Consider the following 23813-nt stretch of genomic DNA (forward strand, 5'->3'; position numbering starts at 1 on the left):
TACAGTAAACCATTTTTTAAGTACTTAAAGGCTATTATTATTTGAAGAAGTTTCCATGGACAGTGATTGCTCTACTAATATGGGTTGACTTGACATTTTATATATATAATTGGTAATAATATTAAAAAATATATATAATTGGTAATATTTATAGCATAATTATTATATATCATTACATTATAATATTATATCATATTCAATTAAGATAAATGAATCCATTGGATTAATATGTGTGTATTATATATATATATTTTATATTATAATATAAATTATATATTGGTTATATATTCATTATGTGTATAAATATATGGATATATATCCAAGTTAACACAGATTAATACACTGGATTATTTCCAGGGCATCTTATAACTACAATTATTTTAACTTTAATTTAACTCTAATTGGAATTTCATAAAAATTTAGTTAACATAAAATGTGTCATCTTATTTCTACATATTTAATTTTCTACACACAAGTTTTTTACAAAAAGCCACCCAAAGTCTATGCTTTTGTCAGTATTAAGCTTTCATCTTTGATATAAATATCTTATAAAAGATCACCTTGCACAATTGGATTGGGATTGCTTACAAGTTGTTATATGCAGATGACAAAGAGAACAAGCCCAAGAAGGAAAAGAATATGGTTTTCCTTCCTGGCATTTAAACTGTACAATCAGCTCTTTCCAGTTAAAGAGCAGACCAGCCTTGGCAAGTCTTCTCTGCTTAAGTTTGGTTGCTGACTTTTGCCACCACTTTGTCAGTTTGAATCATCTTTGCAGAAAGAAATATAGAAAACAGAAATGTTTTTTGGCTGGGCAAGCAACAACAGGATGGAAGCGAGAGAAGATAGTGAGCTCTCTGATGTTGATTTGTTCCTATGTACTTTTTTTGTTCTGGAGCGGGTAGTAGAAACAAAAAAATCCGTAGAAACTCTTCTGATTGGAAAAATATTCTGAAAGGATTTTCTCATCTAACTCCTGACCACTGTTGTTAAAAAAGCATCTTATAGATTACAATTCCCCACCTAGAAAGCTACAGAGAACTTATTTGTTCACATCGAGCAGCAGAATCATTGTTTCTTTCTTCTTTTTATTTTAAATTTATTGAGGTGGGGCACCTGGATGGCTCAGTCAGTTAAGCATCCGACTTTGGCTGAGGTCATGATCCCATGGTTGGGTTCGTGAGTTCGAGCCCCAGGCTCTGTGCTGACAGCTCAGAGCTTGGACCCTGCTTCAGATTCTGTGTCTCCCTCTCTCTGCCCCTCCTCCACTCATGCTCCATCTTTCTCTCTCTCTCTCTCTGTCTCTCTCTTTCTCTCAAAAATAAACATTAAAAATTTTTTAATAAAATTCGTTGAGGTATAGTTGACATACAATATTATGAGTTTTAAGGTATACAACATAGTGATTCTACATTTGTGTATGTTGAAAAATAGTCACGCTATAAGCCCAGTTAACTATCTGTCACGTTACAAAGCTAATACAATGTTATTGACTATATTCCCCATGCTGTACATTACATCCCCATGACTTACTTACTTTATAACTGGGAGTCTGTGCTTCTTAATCCCCCTCTCACATTTTGCCCATCCCTCAACCCTCCTTTCTTCTAGCAACCACCAATCTGTTCTCTGTATCAGTGAATCCAGGTTTTGTTTTGTTTGTTTTGTTTATTAGATTCCACATGAAGTGCAAAAATCATGAAGTATTTGTCTTTGAATTCAGTTTGCTAATATTTGGTTTGAGGATTTTTGCATCTATGTTCATCAAGAATACTGGCCTGTAATTTTCTTTTTTTGTGGTGTCCTAGTGTGGTTTTGGTATCACAATGATGCTGTCTTCATAAAATGAATTTGGAAGATTTCCCTCATCTTCAATTTTTTGGAAGAGTATGGCAAGGATAGGTATTAAATCTTTGTTAAGTAGAATTCACTAGTGAAGCTGTCTTGTGCTGGACTTTTGTTTGTTAGGAGGTTTTTGATTGCTGATTCAATCGCTTTTACTAGTAATCAGTCTCTTCAGGTATCTTAGTCTTAAAAGTTTATAAATTTCTAGGAATCTATCCATTACTTCTAGGTTGTTGGCATTTAATTTGTTCATAATAGTCTCTTTTGACCCTTTGTGGTATCAGTTGTAACTTCTCCTTCATTTCTGATTTTATTTACTTGACCCCTCTTTTTATCTTGATCAATCTGGCTAAAGGCTTGTCAATTTTGTTCATCTTTTCAAAGAACCAGTTCTTAGTTTCATTGATCTTTTCTATTATTATTTTAGTCTCTATTTCATTTATTTCCACTCTGATCTTTATTATTTCTGTCCTTCCACTAACTTTGGGCTTCATGTGTTTTCCTTATTCTAGTTCCTTTAGGTGCAAAGTTAAATTGTTTATTTGAGATTTCTCTTGTGTCTTTTTTTTATGTTTATTTATTTTTGAGAGAGAGAGAGAGAGAGAGAGGGAGAGAGAGAGAGAAAGAGAGAGTATGCACAAGTGGGTGAGAAGCAGAGAGAAAGGAAGAGAATCCCAAGCAGGTTCTTCACTGTCAGCACATAGCCCCAATACCAGGCTCCATCTCACAAACCTTGAGCTCATGAGCCGAGCTGAAATCAAGAGCCAGACACTTAATCTACTGAGCCACCCAGGCTCTCCCTCTTGTGTCTTTAGGTAAATGCTATGAACTTTTCTCTCGGAACTGTTTTTGCTGCATCTTCTAGATTTTGGTATGTTTTCTTTTGTCTCTAGGTTTCTTTTTAATTTATCATGTTGTTCTATCTCTTTATATCTGTCGTTTTTACAGTATTCTTCTTATAATTGATTTTTAGTTTCATATCATTGTGGTCAGAAAAGATGCTTGATATGATTCAATCTTCTTGAATTTATTGAGACTTGTTTTGTGACCTAATATGTGATCTATTCTGGGGAATGTTCCACATGCACTTGAGAAGAATATGTATCCTGTTGCTTTTGGATGGAATGATTTATAAATATGTTAAGTCCATCTGGTCTAATATATCATTTAAGGCCTATGTTTCCTTACTGATTTTCTATCTGGATGATCCATCCATTGATAGAAGTTGATTGTCAAAATACCCTACATATTGTATTGCTTTCAGTTTCTGCCTTTAGGTCTGGTAGTATTTGCTTTACATATTTAGGTGCTCCAATGTCAGTTGCATATGTATTTACACCTGTTTTATCTTCTTATTGGAGTGACCCCTTTTATCATTAGGTAATGCTCTCCTTCTGCCTCTTTTATTATAGTCTGTTTTAAAGTCTATTTTGTCTAATATAAGTATAGCTACCCCAACTTTAATTTTGTTTCCATTTGAATGAAACGTCATTTTCTATCCTTTCACTGTCAGTCTGTGTGTCCTTATATCTGGAGTCTCTTATAGGCAGTATATAAATGTGTCTTTTTTAAAAATCCATTCACCCCCTCTATGTCTTTTAATTGGAGAATTTAGTCCATTTACATTTGAAATCATTACTGATAGGTATGTGCTTATTGCCATTTTGTTTGTTGTTTTCTGGCTACTTTTGTAGTTCTCTCTTTTTTCCCTGGTGGCTGGATGACTTTCTTTAATGTTTTATTTAGATTCCTTTCTTATTTTCTTTTTTATATTTACTATAAGTTTTTGCTTTGTGCTCACATATAACAGCCTATTGATATAACAGTCTATTTTTAAGTCAGTAGCAACTTAAATTTGTACACATTCCAAAACTCTACACTTTTACTCCCTTGACAATTTATATTTTTGATGTCACATTTTATATCTTTTTATTGGATGTGTCATCTTTTATTGTATGTAGTTTTAGTTAATTTTACTACTTTTGTCTTCTGACCTCTTTAAGTAGATTTATAAGTGATTAACTTACTACCTTTTCTATATATTTACCTTTTCCAGTGAAATTTTCACTTTGATATGTTTTCTTGTTATTAATTTTTGCCTTGTTTTTCAGCTTAAAGAAGTCCCTTTAATATTTCTAAGGCTAGTTTGGTAGTAGCTAATTCCTTTAGCTTTTGCTTGTCTAAAAAACTCCTTATCTCTTCTTCAAATCTGAATAATAATCTTTCCAGGTAGCATATTTTTGGTTGAAAGTTTTTTGTTTTTGCTTTCAGCACTTTGAATATATTGTGCCACTCCCTTCTGACCTGAAAAGCGTCTGTTGAGAAATCTGCTAACAGCCTTATAGAATTTCATTGTATGAAACAGTTTTTCTCTTGATGCTTTTAAGATTCTCTCTTTAAGTTTTGACAGTTTAATTATAATATGACTTGGAATTATAATTCTCTTGGCTTCCTGGTCCTGGATGTCTGTTTCCCTCCCCAGGTGAAGAAGTTTTCAGACAATATTTCTTTAAATAAGCTTTCTGCCACTTTCTCTCTCTCTTCTTCTGGGACCTCTATAATGGGAATGCGATTCTGCCTGATGTTGCCCAGAGGTCCCTTAAATTATCTTCATTTATTGTTTTTCTTTTTGCCTCTCATTCTGGATGAGTCTATTGCTTTATCTTCTATGTTGCTGATCCATTCTTCTACTTTATCCAGTCTGCTGTTGACCCCCCCTCCACCACCCCCAGCATATTTTTCAGTTCAGGCATTGTATTCTTCAGCTCTGTGACTTCTGTTTGGTACTTTCTTATATTTTCTACCTCTTTGTTAAAGTTCTTACTATGTTCATCCATTCTTCTCCCGAGTTCAGTGAGCATCTTTAATAACCATTACTTTCAATTCTTTATGAGGTATATTACTTATCTCTGTATCATTGAGGTCTTTTTCTGAAGTTTTGTTTTGTTTCATTTAGAACATATTTCTGTTTCCCTATTTTGTTTGACTCTCTGTGTTTCTATGTATCGGACAAAACAGCTACTTCTTTCAGTCTTTATCCTTCTTATTCAAACTTTCCCTAGCTTTTGGGTTTCTTGAACCTTTGTAATTGTCTAAACTGCCCGATATATTCTTGATATAGCCCCTAGTTGAAGGTGTGCTAAGACTTTTCAGTGATCCAAGGAGAAGAATCTCATTTAGCACCTGGTTTCAGGCTGATGGGAGCCAGACCCTCAGGCAGCAGTTTTTAAAGTCTGCAAATATATACAGTCCTCTGGGACTGCATTTATAATACCTGTTGGCCTTTAGACCAGGAGATCTGGAGGTGTCCCTGGGTGAGTTGCAATTGGGACTCCAGAAAAACTTATAAGCTCCTTTCTGGGAAGTCTCATCAAACTGAGCTATCTATAGTCACGGGAGTACGCAAGGATGATGTATCCTTGCTTATGTTCCCTAGGAGCACCTCCTAGACCTCTAGATATGTGGGAAACTGGAAGCCTGTCCATCAGGCTGAAGCTCCAGGCTAAGTAAATAGGTCTTTTTCATAGGAAGATTGGACTTGTGTTTCAGTCAGCTGTGTACCTCCCTGGGGGTGGTGGCCTGTCAAGAGGTGTCTTTCTGATTGTTACAGTTCCATGGAGTTCTGGAATGCCAGTCCTCTTGGCCACCAGGGTCGGGTGATCAAGGGATGTCCCCTGTGTAGATTACACATGGCCTCTGGCTTTAACAAGGCAGCTGAAGAGTGTACTAGGCAGGGTATGCCTGCTAGCTTCAGAAAGGCAGCAAGAAAATGTCTTGTTTATGCATGCCTGCAGGCTTCAATGATGCAGCAAGAGAGAACCCTGTCAGTGCAGGCACTAGCTTTAGGCTGAGAGCGGAAAGATGTCATAACTGCTTGTACTTGTCCACACCAGCCAGGGAACAGGGAAGAGTTACAACTACCTGTGCTCTCCAGTTTCAGCAAGTGCTATAACTGCTTACCCCAAACTGTCCCAGCAATGCCATGATGCCATTTCCAAGCTCACCTGCTTGTGCTAGCAGGCTGTGTGAAGAGTATAACGATGGCATCTGTTAATGCTTCTGTCTCCAAGGAGGATCTCAACTGTCCTCCACTCCTCCAGCCAATGACCTCAAATCAGCAAATGATTCTCCTTCACATATAATCTAGGTATTTTTCAAACTGCTATTTATTCACTTGGTCGTGGCAAGAGCAAAACCACACATGAGCCTTCCAGGAGGGGAACATCAGTTTCCTATGGCACTCTGAGATCCCCAGACATCAGCCCCATTGGTGCTCCAAACCAGACATTCTGAGGACTCATCATTCTGGTGCACATCTCAAGGGCTAGGGTGCCTAATGTGGGACACAAGCCCTTTGCTCCTTTGGGATATGTGCCTATCTGGTGAGATCCCTCACCATTGTATGTTGCTGCACTGGGGGTGGGATTTTTACAAGATTGTTTCTCTGCCTCTCCTACCATTCTCAATGTGGTCCTTTTACCCTTTGTTGTGGAGAAGAGTTCATCTAGTTTTCAGATCTTTTCCATATGAAATGATCCATATGTAGGTGTAGACTTGGGAGTCTATGGGAGGAGGCCAGTTCAGGACATTGCTACACTGCCATATTGGACCCTGCTCAATCATTGTTTCTTTCTGTTACAATAGATTATCTTTTTTTCTCAGAGGTAGAAAGGAAATTTTCATTTATTCCCAAATATTTTGTATTAGATTTTATTTAATGATTCTCAATAATGACACTGTTGGTCCATCATCCATGATGAATGATAGCATAGTAGTGATTAATTCCTTTTGAAGATATTTTGCTATTGCCTGTGTTCCCCTGATAGTAAATAAGCAATGAGGCAATTCAAAGAGAGGAAAGAAAGTATAGGAACCCAATAATAATTTAAAGTAATTGAAACAGTAGAAATGAGAATCCATTTCAAACATAAGTACCAATATGCCAACATTTACACTTGAAAAGTAAAATCCTTCTTACACAAACACACAAAATTTTATGGTGACACATGCAAACAAAAATTGATTCCTCCATGTTTTATTCCTGGTTATAAATAAAATAAAGCAAAACAAATGAATTATCTGTTTCAGATTGTCTGCCCCACATCCCAGGATCCCCAGATATGCCCAGTTTCCAATATCTCCCAGTCACTACACTCAGAATTGTATGGGACATTCAAAACACACAAATTTGCGTTTTCATGGACAGAGAAAAGGTCTGTGGATTTTAGAGACATGTCTGAAAATGGATGTGTGTTTGATGTAGGGGATAGGTGGATAAACTCACCAGTGACAAAAGGCAATAAGAAGGAAATTAAAAGGCTGTGGAGAGGACACATTAATACAACAATAGATACTCAAGAGAAATAAAACATTATAGACATGAGTTATGATAAATAAAGATATCTCAAAGCTAGGTTGAGGAAGAGGGACAAGGAAGGGACAACTATATTCATGTCTAGAAAGGAATGTGCCGGAATTGTGGTGTCCTGTACAGATGGTAGAGTAGCGAATTGGAAGATGAGGAAGAAGAGGATGCCATCCTATTTCTATCCCTTCATCTTGGTCTTTGCTAGCTTTATTTCCCTCAGCTGTAACCCAAAAACTAATAATAATCCCAGGAAGCTCCAAGGCTAACATTTTGGAATTCAGGTGTCTTTTCTGACAAATTTGCTGATAAATTTATGGTAAAACTGGATTAAAAATTTTACTCAAGGACACATCATTTATTGAAATCTATTTCAGTTAGTATACCTAAGAACTAAGATGATTTCTGTCCTGTACAAGGAGAAATAGAGGCTCAAAATGCCCAAAGAAATTTTTCGTGGATTTTCCAATCTTTCTGGTACAGTCTGCTAACTTCTTGAGAAAAATGGTGTTTTGGGTCTATTTTTAAATCATTAAGGTCTATCAGCTTCCTTTCACTAGTGCCCTTACTTTCTGTGGCTGTTTTATTTAATGGAAAATAAAACAATCCCAATGAGTATTTCAGCATCTGAACTGAGAAATGTAGGAAAACTTTCTCATGTTCTATAATTTTCCTTTTAAGAAAGGTAGCCAGAAATTCCTCTGCTTTCTCCATCTCCTCTCTTCTTTCATAAGATTTTTTTTCTTTTTGTCTTATTTCCTATTTCATTTTGAAAGTTGTTCATAAATGCAGTGATATCCTAAATGGGATTCCCACTCCCCAGGTAGTATACAAGACATCTAATAGAATGCAGAAAATATAAACATATATTGTAATGTAGAAAGGAAATTAAAATTACTAATATTTAATAAACAAATTAATACTGGTCTCTCCTAAACACAATTTATCCCCTGTCCCCTAGCAGCTGGTTACATATTACCTAGGGTAAAAAAATTTTAAAAGGAAAATGGAAATTTCATGGTTTGAGGGGGATTGACAGAGGCACCCTAAATTCCTTCCTCTGAAAACATTATAGTTCGGTGTGCCTGCTCTAAGAGATTTATCTTTACTATACCAACGGTATTAGTGTTGCTGCCACAACAAACCACCACAAACTTAATTGTTTAAACAACACAAATTTATTACCTGACAGTTCTGCAGATCAGAAGTCCTTACATGGGCCTCACCAGGCTAGTCAAGATGTTAGCAGACTGGTTCTTTTCTGGAGGTGCTAGAGGAGAATTTGTTTCCTTGCTCAATTGGGTTTGTTGTGAGACTCCAATTCCCTGTGGTTACATGACTCTAATGCAGCCTTCTATTTTTCTTACTGATTGGCAGCTGATAGCAATTCCCAGCTTCTAGAAGCCAGACCATTTCTTGGCTCATGACCTTCTTCCTCTAGCTTTAAAGCCAGCAACAATAAGCAAGACTCTCACATGTCTTAAATCTCTTATCTCTCTTTTCCCATTGCATCTCTCTGACCCACTCTTCTGCCTTTCTTTTCCACTTTTTAAGAACTCATGTGATTAAATTGATCTCTCTGAATATTTCAGGATAATCTCCCCATTTTAAGGCCTTAACCTTAATCACATCTGCAGAGTCCCTCTTGCCATGTCAGATAACATATTCATTGTTTCTGAGGATTAGAGTCTGGGCATCTTTGGGGGACCATTATTGTGCCTATCATGCCATGAAATTACTTTGTGCCACAAAGAGATTCAACTCATACCTGCAGCATAATTAATAAATAATAAAAACTGAAAATAAGAATTCCTTTAGCTGTTTAAATGTTTGAAATGAAAGGTTTGGTCCATCGTTAAAAATATTTAACTGTTCCATTTTTCAAATTGCAGAAGCAATTACTGATTGACATTAGGTAATTACTAAGCAAATTTCAATAAAGGCTTTGATATATTTGATAAATGGGGTTTAAATGCTAGTAAATGATTTAGTGAGTGCACCAACCATGCACAGCTGCCATTTACATTTACTAAGAATTGAGAATGAACTTAAAACCAGTTATCAAAATGAAGTAAATGTTTAAAACTTATGTCCACAGAAAACCTGTACATGGATGTTTAAAGCAGTTTTATTTATAATTGCCAAAACTTGAAAGCAACCAAGATGTCCTAAAGTAGGTGAAAGAATAACCTGTGGCATACCTAGACAAGGAATTATTCAGTGATAAAAAGAAATGAGCTATCAATCTATGAAAAGACATGAAGGAATTTTAAGTGCATATTACTAAGTGAAAGAAGCCAATTTAAAAAGGCTATATTCTGTTTGATTCCGACTATATGACATTCTGGAAAAGGCAAATCTATGGAAAGAGTAAAAAGATCAATGGTTGCCAGGAGTTGGGAGTAAGAGACGGATGAACAGGTGGAGTATATAAGATTTTTAGAGCGGTGGAAATACTCTATATGATACCACAATAATGGATACATAACATTTTACATTTGTTTAAATCCATAGAATGTACAACACCAAGAATAAATCCTAATGTAAGCTATGGGCTTTGGTGATTATGATGTATCAATGTAGGGTCATCATCTGTAATAAATATACCACTTTTGCAGGGGATGTTGATAATGGAGGAGGCTATGCATGTGTGGGGGCAGGAGGAACATGGAAAATCTCTGTACCTTCTTTTCAATTTTTCTCTAAGATGTTTTGCTCTAAAAAAAGTATTAAAAATAAAAAATGAAGTGAATCAGATTTTGAAATTGTTTTATGAAATATAAAATGAAAGTGTAATGAACACTACCACATTGTTGTCATCATAATTACATTATATCAAATGAGTGAAGAAAAGTTGTAAAGTAAAATCTGTTTTTAAATAAAATTGATTTCATCTTTATCTCATCTTTTAAAAGTATGCTTCTAAATGGACATTACTAATGTAGCAGTAATTTATATAACAAATAAGTATATTGATCTAAGTAAATATCCTCAATAAATAAATAAATAAGTGCATACATACATACATACATATTTATAGTACAGATCCTAAATTTTTACTTATGAGTTATCAAATTGAAAATTATTATACTAATAAGTTCACACTAAATACATTTGGTGGCTACATTACAAGTCAAAACTACATAGAATAAATGCTTATCAATCTGATATCATCACTTTTGCAAAAATTTTACCGAACAGTTAATAAGATTTTGATTTGTCACCGTTTCAATTTGCCACTGAAAAATGTCATAAAAGAATGGTTATTAAGGATGCCCAGAATCTTTCCATTTTGGAAACATTCAACAAACATTTTAAAAATACCACTTTTTCTAATAGGTAACTGAATTTTAAACATAGAACTTTAAAAGTCGCAGGAACATTTGACATATAATTTATACTTATTTAGAATGCAGGGAATTTTATTTGCTGGTTATCTTAACACATATTTCTTGCTGCTAAAACACCCAAAGAAAATTTTCAAATGCATTAGCAACAGCTAGAAAACCTCCAGTTTTCTTGGTTTCTCCATGGTTGTTGTATAATGGACATTTTTTTTGTGAGTAGAAAAACTAGTCACAAGCAAAATCGTAAATGTTTTTAGCACACGGGCAATGAGTTACAATAATGCTCATAATTTTACTTTTATTTGATAGAAAGTATTCTTCCATTCTCAAATCATGCTATATTTATTTATGTTTATTTGTATGCATGTTTATGATTAGTTGACATACACAGCATTGTTCCCTTTAAAAATACAAGTGAAATAAGACAGAGAAAGATAAATAGCATGATTCCACTTATATATGGAATCCAAAAAACAAAACAAAGAGACAAACAAACCAAAAAACATACTCTTTTTAAAATTTATTTATTTAAATTCAAGTTAGTTACTGTGTAGTATTGGTTTTAGGAGTAGAACCTAGTGATTCATCACTTACATAAAATACCCAGTGCTCGTCCTAACAAGAGCCCTCCTTAATGCCCATCACCTATTTAGCGCATTCTCCCATCCACCCTCCCCTCCAGCAACTCTCTGTTCTCTGTATTTAAGAGTCTCTTATGGTTTGCCTTCCTCTGTGCCAAAAAACAGAATCTTAAATACAGAGAACAAACTAGTGATTGCCAGAAGGGTGATGGATGAGGGGATAAGTGAAATAGATAAAGGGGATTAAGAAGTACAAACCTCCAGTTATAAAATAAAGAAGTCACAGAGATGAAAAGTATAGCATAGGGAATACAGTCAATAAGATTGTAGTAATGTTGCTTGGTGATGGATGGTGACTACACTTTTCATGGTGAGCACTGAGTAATGTATAGAATTGTTGAATATGTTGCACACATGAAACTAATATAACACTGTATGCCAATTATACTTCAATCAATCAATCAATCAATAAACAAACAAATAAATAAATAAATGTTAAATCCATTCCACTTACCAAACTATTCCCTGAGCCCCAGAGCCAATAGGCTTTAAATTCTGGTAGCGCTTGAGAACTGTGAAGGTTGAATCTCCCACTTCCACACTGTAGAATTGGTTGTCAACTTTGCTTTTGCTCATGTTGTAATGTTTGGCAATATATGACACATCCACTTGTTTATCGAATCCCTATGAAAAGAAGAACAATAAAAATGTGAGACAAGCGAGCAACCAGAATGATCATGAGCTGTAGAAAAGCCTGTTCTTTTAATGATTACTAATTCAGTCATCTATCATCATTATATAAACCTGCATTTTATATGCAAAATATGTATTAGTCTATGTAAAATAACCTGGAGTAAAAGAACTTAGAAAAAAATACATTAAAAATATTTGTTTTTGGTATTAAAACTAATAATAATAAAATAATCTTAGATTAGGTCTACATAATCTTTTTTGAAATGTTTCATTAAAACCATTTAATTATTGGGCCGCCTGGGTAGCTCAGTCAGTTAAGCGTGGAACTTCCGCTCAGGTCATGATCTCACTGTTCCTGAGTTCAAGTCCCGCATTGGGCACTGTGCTGACAGTTCAGAGCCTGAAACCTCCTTTAGATTCTGTGTCTCCCTCTCTCTGCCTCTCCCCCAGTCACACTCTTTCTCTCTCTCCATCAAAAATAAAATAAACATTAAAAAATTAAAAAAAAAACATTTAATTATCTATGAAGCAAACATCTACCAAACATATATTGGGCCCATATACTATGCTAGAAACTTCAGAGGTGATTCCTGATCATCCATTATAAGAGGCGAGAAAGGATAGAAGATTGTATCTATATCCCTTTTCAAAAAGAAGTGAGATACAGAATAATGTGTAGTTTTAATTTTTTAATTAGGTAAATTTGAGTTAAATGGTGTTGACTTAATTTGTTCTCAATAATGCCCAAAATGTTATTATCCTTCATTAAACACTGAACAATTTTAGTCCAAATTAACAGGATTCTAAAATGACACATGACATCTTTTTATTCTTTACAAGCTTAGATTTAAATATGTTGATTGTTGTATGTTTTGTTTATCTTTAAGAAAAGTCCTACTATTTATTACATTTAGCAATGGAAGAATCTGTCCTTGTAATTTGAATTATAATTTGTGAATATACATAATATAAATATCCATTATCCATGATTATTGTTTACCCATAAATATTTTTTTTACCATAAATAAATTTATACTGCATTTTATGACATTAAATAATTTCAACTCTGTAGCTGGAAAGGGCCTTACAAAATATTGTCTAGACTATTTCTTGTGACACACACTGGTGGATGCCTACCCAATAGTCATTCCCTCTCCTTCTTGCTTGATTTTGTTCAGGTTTTGAGCACTCTCATATTCTGTAGCCTCCTCCCCATACCCAGAATTGAAAACTGAATAATTCTCTTTAGAGGTGACATTGACCCTTGGTGGTATTTGGGTGATTTGTGGGCATGTTTTCGTATACCATATGATAGAAAATGTGCCTTGTACTTGGTTGGCTTATTGAATAATGCTAGTTGTCCTGCAATGAGTGGGACATTCAGGAATAATTTCTTATACAATGAATAGTTTCTTACATACCTTAGACTTTTGAGTTATGCCAAAGGTTTAATTACTAAACAAACAAAACCAAAACCCTGCCTTTGATGTTCTGAGCCTAGAATCTAAACTAAAGGATCTTTGTATGGTTTTAACACACATTGACTTCTGAAAACCTGATTCTCACATAATTTGAAGGAAGATTTAGACCTCCTTTGTCTCTGAACCTCTGGTTGGTCATAATACCACTGTCCTTAGAGATTTTAAAATAAAAATTTCATTCCTAAATCTAAAAAAATTGAAATATAAGTACAAACTAATTTACCCCTGCATGCTCTTGGAAAGGGAACCAGACACTACAAGTAATGTAAATGAGGAGACAACAGTGTGGACTACATGGACATGAGTGGCAAAACCTACGAATCTAGAGCAATCTTATGCTAGCATCTTATAAGCCCAGACTCAAAGCAGAATGCAAGTCACAGGCACCCGCCTATGACTAGAAGACATATGGTGGCAGCAATCCAGTAGAAATGCACACAGACCTCAAAGAACAGAGTGGACTATAGATGAGGAATCCAGGTTGTTTAAACTGAAAATTGAAAATTCAGGTAATTTATGAATACAATAAGGAGAGGTCTGAAATTCAGGAGACAGTCCAGGAAGCACGGAACAGGAAATTAAACAAGACTATTAAAAATCAGGGCATTGTAAATTTATTCAAGGAGACAAAAATGGGATTTAGAATTTAAACAATGAGTGTGAACAACAGCAAAAACCAGAACATTAATATTTAAGCAATCCTTGATGTTAACCACAGTATCAGGAACTTCTCTCCATACAACAGTCCATTTTTACTCTAGGCTTTTTGGGTATCTCAGCAGACTAACCACTATTAAGGTCTTCCCCCCCCCCCCCCACCTGGCGTTGAAAGGTAAAAAAATAACTGCTGCTAGACTAACAAATGAATTCATTTGTCAAGGTTAATTTGGGATGAAGGAAGTGCCTTAACTTCATTTGTGTGTTCTGGCCCTTTTTCACATCCTTTAATGTCCTCATTTCTGACCACCCACAAAATTCTCAGCACAAACTAGCTTCATCAAATCTACATTATCCATTTCTATATCCCCCACTTACTCTCTTCACTTCTGAAATGTCACATGTTCCAACTACACTGCATATATATATACTAATCTTAAGGAATATTTTATGTTCCAGACACTTGACTTAATGCTGTATCTTGGTACCACCCCACTCCTTCCAACTTGCCTATGGCTTTTCTAGCTCAGTTTTCAGACTAACCCTAAGAGATATTCTACTGAACATTTACAATCATTTAATCTAACAAATACTGATGATGTACATATTATGTGCCAAATGCTGGGGTTGGCCCTGGAAAAACAACAAAAAAGAGAAGGTCTCTGTCTAGATGGAGGCAGTCAAGTAAGCAAGTAGTTAAAATATGGATGATATATTCTATAGTAGAATAAAGAAAAGGTGCTGGAAGCAAACAAGGAGTAGCAACTAATTGCTTGCATTCATTCATTTTCATTAATTCATTCACCTACTATGTATAATAAAAACAACTGCTAGATGCCAACCCACAGGTATAAATTGGTAATTCTTGAGAGGAAACATGATCAGTGTTTTCCCTGGACCTCCCTTCTAACTGGTTTTCAAATGTGAATGAGCACCTGAGGAGCTTGACCAAAGGCAAATCACTGTCATACCTCATTGGAGATTTGGATGTAGACCACCACATAAGTCCTGATAATCTGAGGATTAGATTGCCAGGCAATCCAGGTGGTTCTGACTTGAGAAACTTGAGATTTGAGAATCTGACTTTGAGAAAGACAGCATTACAGCAGTCATTCTCAAGATATGCTCCATACAGAGAAAGACAGATACCATATGGTTTCACTCTTATGTGGATCCTGAGAAACTTAACAGGAACCCATGGGGGAGGGGAAGGGAAAAAAAAAAAGAGGTTAGAGTGGGAGAGAGCCAAAGCATAAGAGACTGTTAAAAACTGAGAACAAACTGAGGGTTGATGGGGGGTGGGAGGGAGGGGAGGGTGGGTGATGGGTATTGAGGAGGGCACCTTTTGGGATGAGCACTGGGTGTTGTATGGAAACCAATTTGTCAATAAACTTCATATATATATAAAAAAAAAAAAAGATATGCTTCCTGGAGCATCAGTATCAGCATCACCTGGAAACCTGTTAGAAATGCAAATGCTCACTCCCGCCTCACACCTATTGAATCAGAAACTCTGTGGTCAAGGCCCAACAATCTGTCTCATTAAGCCCTCGAAGTATTCTGACACATATTGAGAACCATACACTATCGTGGAAGGATCACCTGAAGACTTTGAATCCAAACTTATACCTCTGCCTGACATATTTGAAAAGTAAAATGAGATTTCTGCATCTGCGTCAGGGAACACATTTTGTGTATTTATGTATTGCCAAATTACATTGCTCCTGGCACACAAATGGGAAACCAGAGTCCTAATTATGACAAGGATTACCCCTCATCTCATGTTGAAATATTTGAAAGAACCTCACTGACCCAGACTCAAAGTCTCGGTATTAAGAAAGGTCAACAGTTGGCCAAGTGCTATAATGGACTATATCATTTCATCTCAGCAATTATTCACAGTCCTGAGAAGCACCCTGTCATTTTTCCCAGTGCATGTCTGTAACAGAACTTTTTATAGGATGGGGAAGCTACGTATAGTCTTGGCAGTTTGATAAAAATGGTTAAAACAATCACAGGGTGCATACCAGCAGCAAGATTTCAGTAAGAAGAGTATGAATTCCCAGTCAAAACGTGACAAATAAAACCTATCTAGTGCCTTGACACATTTTCTAAAATAAAAATTACTTCATGATCTTTTTTCTCCATTTTAAGCATATAATTTCTCACAATGACATTGAAAATCATTTTTAATTAATTAATTAATTAATTTTTAATATGAAATTTATTGTCAAATTGGTTTCCATACAACACCCAGTGCTCATCCCAACAGGTGCCCTACTCAATGCCCATCACTCACTTTCCCCTCCCTCCCACTCCCCCATCAACCCTCAGTTTGTACTCAGTTTTAAGAGTCTCTTATGGTTTGCCTCCCTCCCTCTCTAAATTTTTTTTCCCTTATCCTCCCCATGGTCTTCTGTTAAGTTTCTCAGAATCCACATAAGAGTGAAAACATATGGTATCTGTCTTTCTCTGTATGACTTACTTCACTTAGCATAACACTCTCCAGTTCCATCCACATTGCTACAAAAGGCCATATTTCATTCTTTTTCATTGCCAAGTGGTATTCCATTGTGTGTATAAACCAGAATTTCTTTATCCATTCATCAGTTGATGGACATTTCGGCTCTTTCCATAATTTGGCTATTGTTGAGAGTGCTGCTATAAACATTGGGGTACAAGTGCCCTATGCATCAGCACTCCTGTATCCCTTGGGTAAATTCCTAGCAGTGCTATTGCTGGGTCATAGGGTAGATCTATTTTTAATTTTTTGAGGAACCTCCACACTGTTTCCAGAGAGGCTGCACCAGTTTGCATTCCCACCAACAGTGCAAGACGGTTCCTGTTTCTCCACATCCTCTCCAGCATCTATAGTCTCCTGATTTGTTCATTTTAGCCACTCTGGTGTGAGGTGATATCTCAGTGTGGTTTTGATTTGTATTTCCCTGATGAGGAGCGACGTTGAGCATCATTTCATGTGCCTGTTGGCCATCTGGATGTCTTCTTTAGAAAAGTGTCTATTCATGTTTTCTGCCCATTTCTTCACTGGATTATTTGTTTTTCGGGTGTGGAGTTTGGTGAGTTCTTTATAGATTTTGGATGCTAGCCTTTTGTCTGATATGTCATTTGCAAATATCTTTTCCCATTCCATCAGTTGCCTTTTAGTTTTGTTAATTGTTTCCTTTGCAGTGCAAAAGCTTTTTATCTTCATGAGGTCCCAATAGTTCATTTCTGCTTTTAATTCCCTTGCCTTTGGAGATGTGTCAAGTAAGAAATTACTGCAGCTGAGGTCAAAGAGGTTTTTTCCTGCTTTCTCCTCTACGGTTTTGATGGTTTCCTGTCTCACATTCAGGTCCTTTATCCATTTTGAGTTTATTTTTGTGAATGGTGTAAGAAAGTGAACTAGTTTCATTCTTCTGCATGTTGCTGTCCAGTTCTCCCAACACCATTTACTAAAGAGAATGTCTTTAATCTATTGGATGTTCTTTCCTGCTTTGTCCAAGATTAGTTGGCCATACTTTTGTGGGTCCAATTCTGGGTACTCTATTCTATTCCATTGGTCTATGTGTCTGTTTTTGTGCCAATACCATGCTGTCTTGAGGATGACAGCTTTGTAGTAGAGGCTGGGATTGTGATGCCTCCTGCTTTGGTCTTCTTCTTCAATATTACTTTGACTATTCGGGGTCTTTTGTGGCTCCATACAAATTTTAGGATTGCTTTCTCTGGCTTCAAGAAGAATGCTGGTGCAATTTTGATTGGGATTGCATTGAATGTGTAGATTGTTTTGGGTAGTATTGACTTTTAACAATATTTATTCTTCCAATCCATGTGCACAGAATGTTTTTCCATTTCTTTGTATCTTCTTCAATTACCTTCATAAGCTTTCTATAGTTTTCAGCATACAGATCTTTTACATCTTTGGTTAGGTTTATTCTTAGCTATTTTATGATTCTTGGTGCAATTGTGAATGGGATCAGTTTCTTTATTTGTCTTTCTGTTGCTTCATTATTAGTGTATAAGAATGTAACTGATTTCTGTACATTAATTTTGTATCCTGCGACATTGCTGAATTCATCTATCAGTTATAGCAGACTTTTGGTGGAGTCTATTGGGTATTCCATGTATAATATCATGTCATCTGCAAACAGTGAAAGCTTGACTTCATCTGCCAGTTTTGATGCCTTTGATTTCCTTTTGTTGTCTGATTGCTGATGCTAGAACTTCCAACACTATGTTAAACAACAGCGGTGAGAGTGGACATCCCTGTCGTGTTCCTGATCTCAGGGGGAAAGCTCTCAGTTTTTCCCCATTGAGGATGATATCAGCTGTGGGCTTTTCATAAATGGCTTTTATGATGTTTAAGTATGTTCCTTCTATCCCAACTTTCTCGAGGGTTTTTATTAAGAAAGGCTGCTGAATTTTGTCAAGTGCTTTTTCTGCATCAATTGACAGGATCATATGGTTCTTATCTTTTCTTTTATTAATGTGATGTATCACATTGATTGATTTCTAAATACTGAGCCAGCCCTGCAGCCCAGCAATGAATCCCACTTGATCATGGTGAATAATTCTTTTTATATGCTCTTGAATTCAATTTGCTAGTATCTTATTGAGAATTTTTGCATCCATATTCATCATGGATATTGGCCTCTTTTTTTTAGTTCTCTTTTTTTGCTGGGTCTCTGTCTGGTTTGGGAATCAAAGTCATGCTGGCTTTATAGAATGAGTCTGGAAGTTTTACCTTCCCTTTACATTTTTTTGAACAGCTTGAGAAGATAGGTATTATCCCTGCTTTAAATGTCTGGTAGAATTCCCCTGGGAAGCCATCTGGTCCTGGACTCTTATTTGTTGGGAGATTTTTGATAACTGATTCCATTTCTTCACTAGTTATGGGTCTGTTCCAGTTTTCTATTTCTTCCTGTTTGAGTTTTGGAAGTGTGTGGGTGCTTAGGAATTTGTTCATTTCTTCCAGGTTGTCCAGTTTGTTGGCATATAATTTTTCATAGTATTCCCTGATAATTGCTTGTATTTCTGAGGGATTGGTTGTCATAATTACATTTTCATTCATGATTTTATCTATTTGGGTCATCTCCCTTTTCTTTTTGAGAAGCCTGGCTAGAGGTTTATCAATTTTGTTTCTTTTTTTCAAAAAACCAACTCTTGGTTTCATTGATCTGCTCTACAGTTTTTTTAGATTCTATATCATTTCTGCTCTGATCTTTATTATTTCTCTTCTTCTGCTGGGTTTGGGGTGTCTTTGCTGTTCTGCTTCTATTTCCTTTAGGTGTGCTGTTAGATTTTGTATTGGGGATTCTTCTTGTTTCTTGAGATAGGCCTGGATTGCAATGCATTTTCTTCTCAGGACTGCCTTCACTGCATCCCAAAGGGTTTGGATTGTTGTATTTTCATTTTCATTTGTTTCCATAAATTTTTTAATTTCTTCTCTAATTGCCTGGTTGACCCATTCATTCTTTAGTAGGGTGTTCTTTAACCTCCATGCTTTTGGAGGTTTTCCAGACTTTTTCCTGTGGTTGATTTCAAGTTTCATAGCATTGTGGTCTGAAAGTGTGCATGCTATGATCTCAATTCTTTTATACTTATGAAGGGCTGTTTTGTGACACAGTATGTAATCTATCTTGGAGAATGTTCCATGTGCACTCAAGAAGAAAGTATATTCTGTGACTTTGGGATGCAGAGTTCTAAATATATCTGTCAAGTCCATCTGATCCAATGTATCATTCAGGGCCCTTGTTTCTTCATTGATTCTGTGTCTAGATGATCTATCCATTGTTGTAAGAGGAGTATTAAAGTCCCTTGCAATTACCACAGTCTTATAAATAAGGTAGCTTATGTTTGTGATTAATTGTTTTATATATTTGGGGGCTCCTGTATTCAGCTCATAGACATTTATAATTGTTAGCTCTTCCTGATGGATAGACCCTGTAATTATTATATAATGCCCTTCTTCACCTCTTTTTACAGCCTTTAATTTAAAGTCTAGTTTGTCTGATATAACTATGGCTACTCCAGCTTTCTTTTGACTTCCAGTAGCATGATAGATGGTTCTCCATCCTCTCACATTCAATATGAAGGTGTCCTCAGGTCTAAAATGAGTCTCTTGTAGACAGCAAATAGATGGGTCTTGTTTTTTTATCCATTCTGATACCCTATGTCTTTTGGTTGGAGCATTTAGTCCATTTACATTCAGTGTCATTATTGAAAGATCTGGGTTTAGAGTCATTGTGATGTCTGTAGGTTTCATGCCTATAGGGATGTCTCTGGTACCTTGTGATCCTTGCAACATTTCACTCACAGGTTGTAGGGCTGGTGTAGTGGTGATGAATTCCTTTAGTTTTTGTTTGTTTGGGAAAACCTTTATCTTTCCTTCTATTCTGAATGACAGACTTGCTGGATAAAGGATTCTCGGCTGCATATTTTTTTTTCTGTTCATCACATTGAAGATTTCCTGCCATTCTTTTCTGGCCTTCCAAGTTTTGGTAGATAGATCTGTCACTAGTCTTATCGGTCTCCCTTTATATGTTAGAGCATGTTTATCCCTATCTGCTTTCAGAATTTTCTCTTTATCCTTGTATTTTGCCAGTTTCACTATTATATGATGTGCTGAAGATGGATTCAAGTTACGTCTGAAGGGAGTTCTCTGTGCCTCTTGGGTTTCAATGCCTTTTTCCTTCTCCAGATCAGGGAAGTTCTCAACTATGATTTGTTCAAGTACACCTTCAGCCTTCAGCCCCTTTCTCTCTCTCTTCTTCTTCTGGAATTCTTATGATATGCATATTTTTCCATTTGATTGCATCACTTAGTTCTCTAATTCTCCCCTCATACTCCTGGATTTTTTATCTCTCTTCTTCTCAGCTTCTTCTTGTTCCATAATTTTATCTTCTAATTCACCTATTGTCTCCTCTGCCTCTTCAATCTGTGCTATGGCCACCTCCATTTTATTTTACACCTCATTTATAGCATTTTTTAGTTCCTCATGACCACTTTTCTAGTCCCTTGATCTCTGTAGCAATAGATTCTCTGCTGTCCTCTATGCTTTTTTCAAGCCCAGCAATTAATTTTATGACAATTATTCTAAATTCTTATTCTGTTATATTGCTTAAATCGGTTTTGATCAATTTGTTAACTGTCTCTACTTCCTGGAGTTTCTTTTGAGGAGAATTCTTCCATTTCACCATTTTGGGTAGTCCCTGTGGTAGCTAAACTGCAGGGAACTTCCCCTGTGCTGTCTGGAGAAACTTGTGTTGGTGGGCAGGGCCGCAGTCAGACCTGATGTCTGCCCCCAGCCCACCGCTGGGGCCACAGTCAGACTGGTGTTTACCTTATCTTCCCCTCTCCCAGGGGCAGGACTCACTGTGGAGTGGTGTGGCCCCTGTCTGGGCAGCTTGGACACTTCCAGGATTGTGGTGCTCCTTCGATGGGATCTGGCCAAGGGCATATTAGAAGGGGTGGATCCCCAAGGTGCACAGGGGAGGGAGGGGCAGGCTTAGCTCGATTTACCATTGGTGGTCCCCTGTGGGAGGGGCCCTGCAGCACCAGGAGGGAGGCAGGTCCATTGGAGGGATGGATCCACAGAAGCACAGAATTGGGCGTTTGCAAGGTACAAGCAAGTTCGGTGACAGGAACTGGTTCCTCTTGGAATTTTGGCTGGTGGATGGGAGAGGGAAATGGTGCTTGCCAGTGCCTTTGTTCCCCCACTGAGCTTTGTCCTTCCAGGGCTGAACAACTCTCCCTCCTGGCGTCCTCTCTCCCTCCCCGCTCTATGAGAGCAGAGCTGTTGACCTTTAACATTCCAGATGTTAAGTCCCGCTGGCTGTCAGAACTCACGGAGTCCAGCCCCTCTGCTTTTGCAAGCCAGACTTCAGGGGCCCTGCCTTTCCCAGCAGGCTGCCCCTCCACCACCCCAGCTCCCTCCCACCAGTCCATGTAGCACACACTGCTTCTCCACCCTCTTGTCTACCCTCAGCCTCTTCTATGGGCCTCTTGTCTACGCTTGGCTCCGGAGAGTCCATTCTGCTAGTCTTCTGGTGGTTTTCTGGGTCATTTAGGTAGATGTGGGTGGAATCTAAGCGATCATCAGGACAAGGTGAGCCCAGTGTCCTCCTACGCTGCCATCTTCAAAAATTATCATTACAAAGTTTGTGAATTCACACACACACACACACACACACACACACACAATTTACTTTCAAGTATTCTCTTTATACCTAACTTTGAATTAAACTTCATATAAAATCTAAAAGTTAGAAAACACATCCTTGAAAGTACCTCAAATAATTGGGAAAAGCTATTTTAATTATTAAACAATAAGACAGAGAGATAACGACACTGGAAATTTTCTTGGATTGATGTTGTAACCAAAATTTTGATGGCAAATATGTTGTGTTGAAAAGCTTCTGCCAGATTTCATCTGTGCCCCAAGTTTACAAATCCAAATTGAAACTCAAAAAGCTCAGAACATATTTAATACAGTATATTTTATCCTCAATTTCCATGCAGTTTTTTCATGATTATAAAGTTCAAATATAAACTTTCTCTTTAAAATGTTCCTATGAAAGTATGCCATTAAGTGTACTATAAAAAATTATCAATGCTAAAAAAAATTTTCCCAGTTCAGGTCACTGGGAGCTGATAAGTTGAATCCAGGAAGGGAAGAACCAAAATTTCACACTGGGAGGGCATGACCAGCCAATAACGATTCTGAAGTTTCAAAATGGATCAGAACTACTTAAGGGACTTGTAAGAGATGGATTGCTGAGTCTCACTGAAAGTTTCTGATTCAGTAGAACTGGGGTAAGGCTAACAGTCTGTATTTTTAACAAATTCCTCACTTAAAGAACCACTATTTTATTTTATTTTCTTTAATACAATTTATTGTCAAATTGGCTTACATATAACACCCAGTGCTCATCCCAACAAATGCCCTCCTCAATGCCCATCACCCATGTTCCCCTCCCCCCACCCATCCCCCATCCACCCTCAGTTTATTCTCTGGATTTAAGAGTCTCTTATGGTGGGGCGCCTGGGTGGCGCAGTCGGTTGAGCGTCCGACTTCAGCCAGGTCACAATCTCGCGGTCCGTGAGTTTGAGCCCCGCGTCAGGCTCTGGGCTGATGGCTCAGAGCCTGGAGCCTGTTTCCGATTCTGTGTCTCCCTCTCTCTCTGCCCCTCGCCCGTTCATGCTCTGTCTCTCTCTGTCCCAAAAATAAATAAACGTTGAAAAAAAAATTAAAAAAAAAAAAGAGTCCCTATGGTTTGCCTCCCTCCCTCTCTGTTTGTAACTATTTTTTCCTCTTCCCCTCCTCCGTGGTCTTCTGTTTAAGTTTCTCAAGATCCACATATGAAGTGAAAACATAGAATATCTGTCCTTTTCTGACTGACTTATTTCACTCAGCATAATACCTTCCAGTTCCATCCATGTTGCTGCAAATGGAAGGATTTCATTCTTCTCTTTGCCAAGTTGTATTCCATTGTATATATAAACCACATATTCTTTATGCATTCATCAGTTGATGGATACTTAGGCTGTTTCCATAATTTAGCTATTGATAAAAGCACTGCTATAAACATTGGGGTACATGTGCCCCTATGCATTAACACTCCTGTATTCCTGTAGCGAAATTCCTAGTAGTGCTATTGCTGGATCACAGGGTAGATCTATTTTTAATTTTTTGAGGAACCTCCCCACTGTGCTCCAGAGCAGCTGCACCAGTTTGCATTCCCACCAACAGTTCAAGAGGGTTCCCATTCCCACCAACAGTTCAAGAGGGTTCCCAGTTCAAGAGGGTTCAAGAGGATGTGGGTCCCCACATCCTCAACAGCATCTG

General features: G+C 37.0%; 1 protein-coding gene across 4 annotated transcripts in view; it reads right to left on the reverse strand.

The window, feature by feature from the left end:
- The window catches only part of MAPK10 (mitogen-activated protein kinase 10), a 159922-nt gene that overhangs the window by 123921 nt on the left and 12188 nt on the right, over nt 1-23813 (reverse strand). For 3 of the 4 annotated variants that reach the window (XM_047091685.1, XM_047091684.1, XM_047091683.1), the window contains exon 2: nt 11653-11822. In XM_047091685.1, coding sequence (XP_046947641.1) covers nt 11653-11822 — 170 coding nt within the window. Of the gene's footprint in view, nt 1-11652; nt 11823-23813 lie in introns of those variants that run through there. The other variant, XM_047091686.1, reaches the window with a different exon arrangement.

The sequence above is a fragment of the Lynx rufus genome, unplaced genomic scaffold, assembly GCF_022079265.1.
Source record: "Lynx rufus isolate CCGP_SWC_20201006 ecotype Redwood Valley unplaced genomic scaffold, mLynRuf1.p SCAF_3, whole genome shotgun sequence".
NCBI lineage: Eukaryota > Metazoa > Chordata > Mammalia > Carnivora > Felidae > Lynx > Lynx rufus.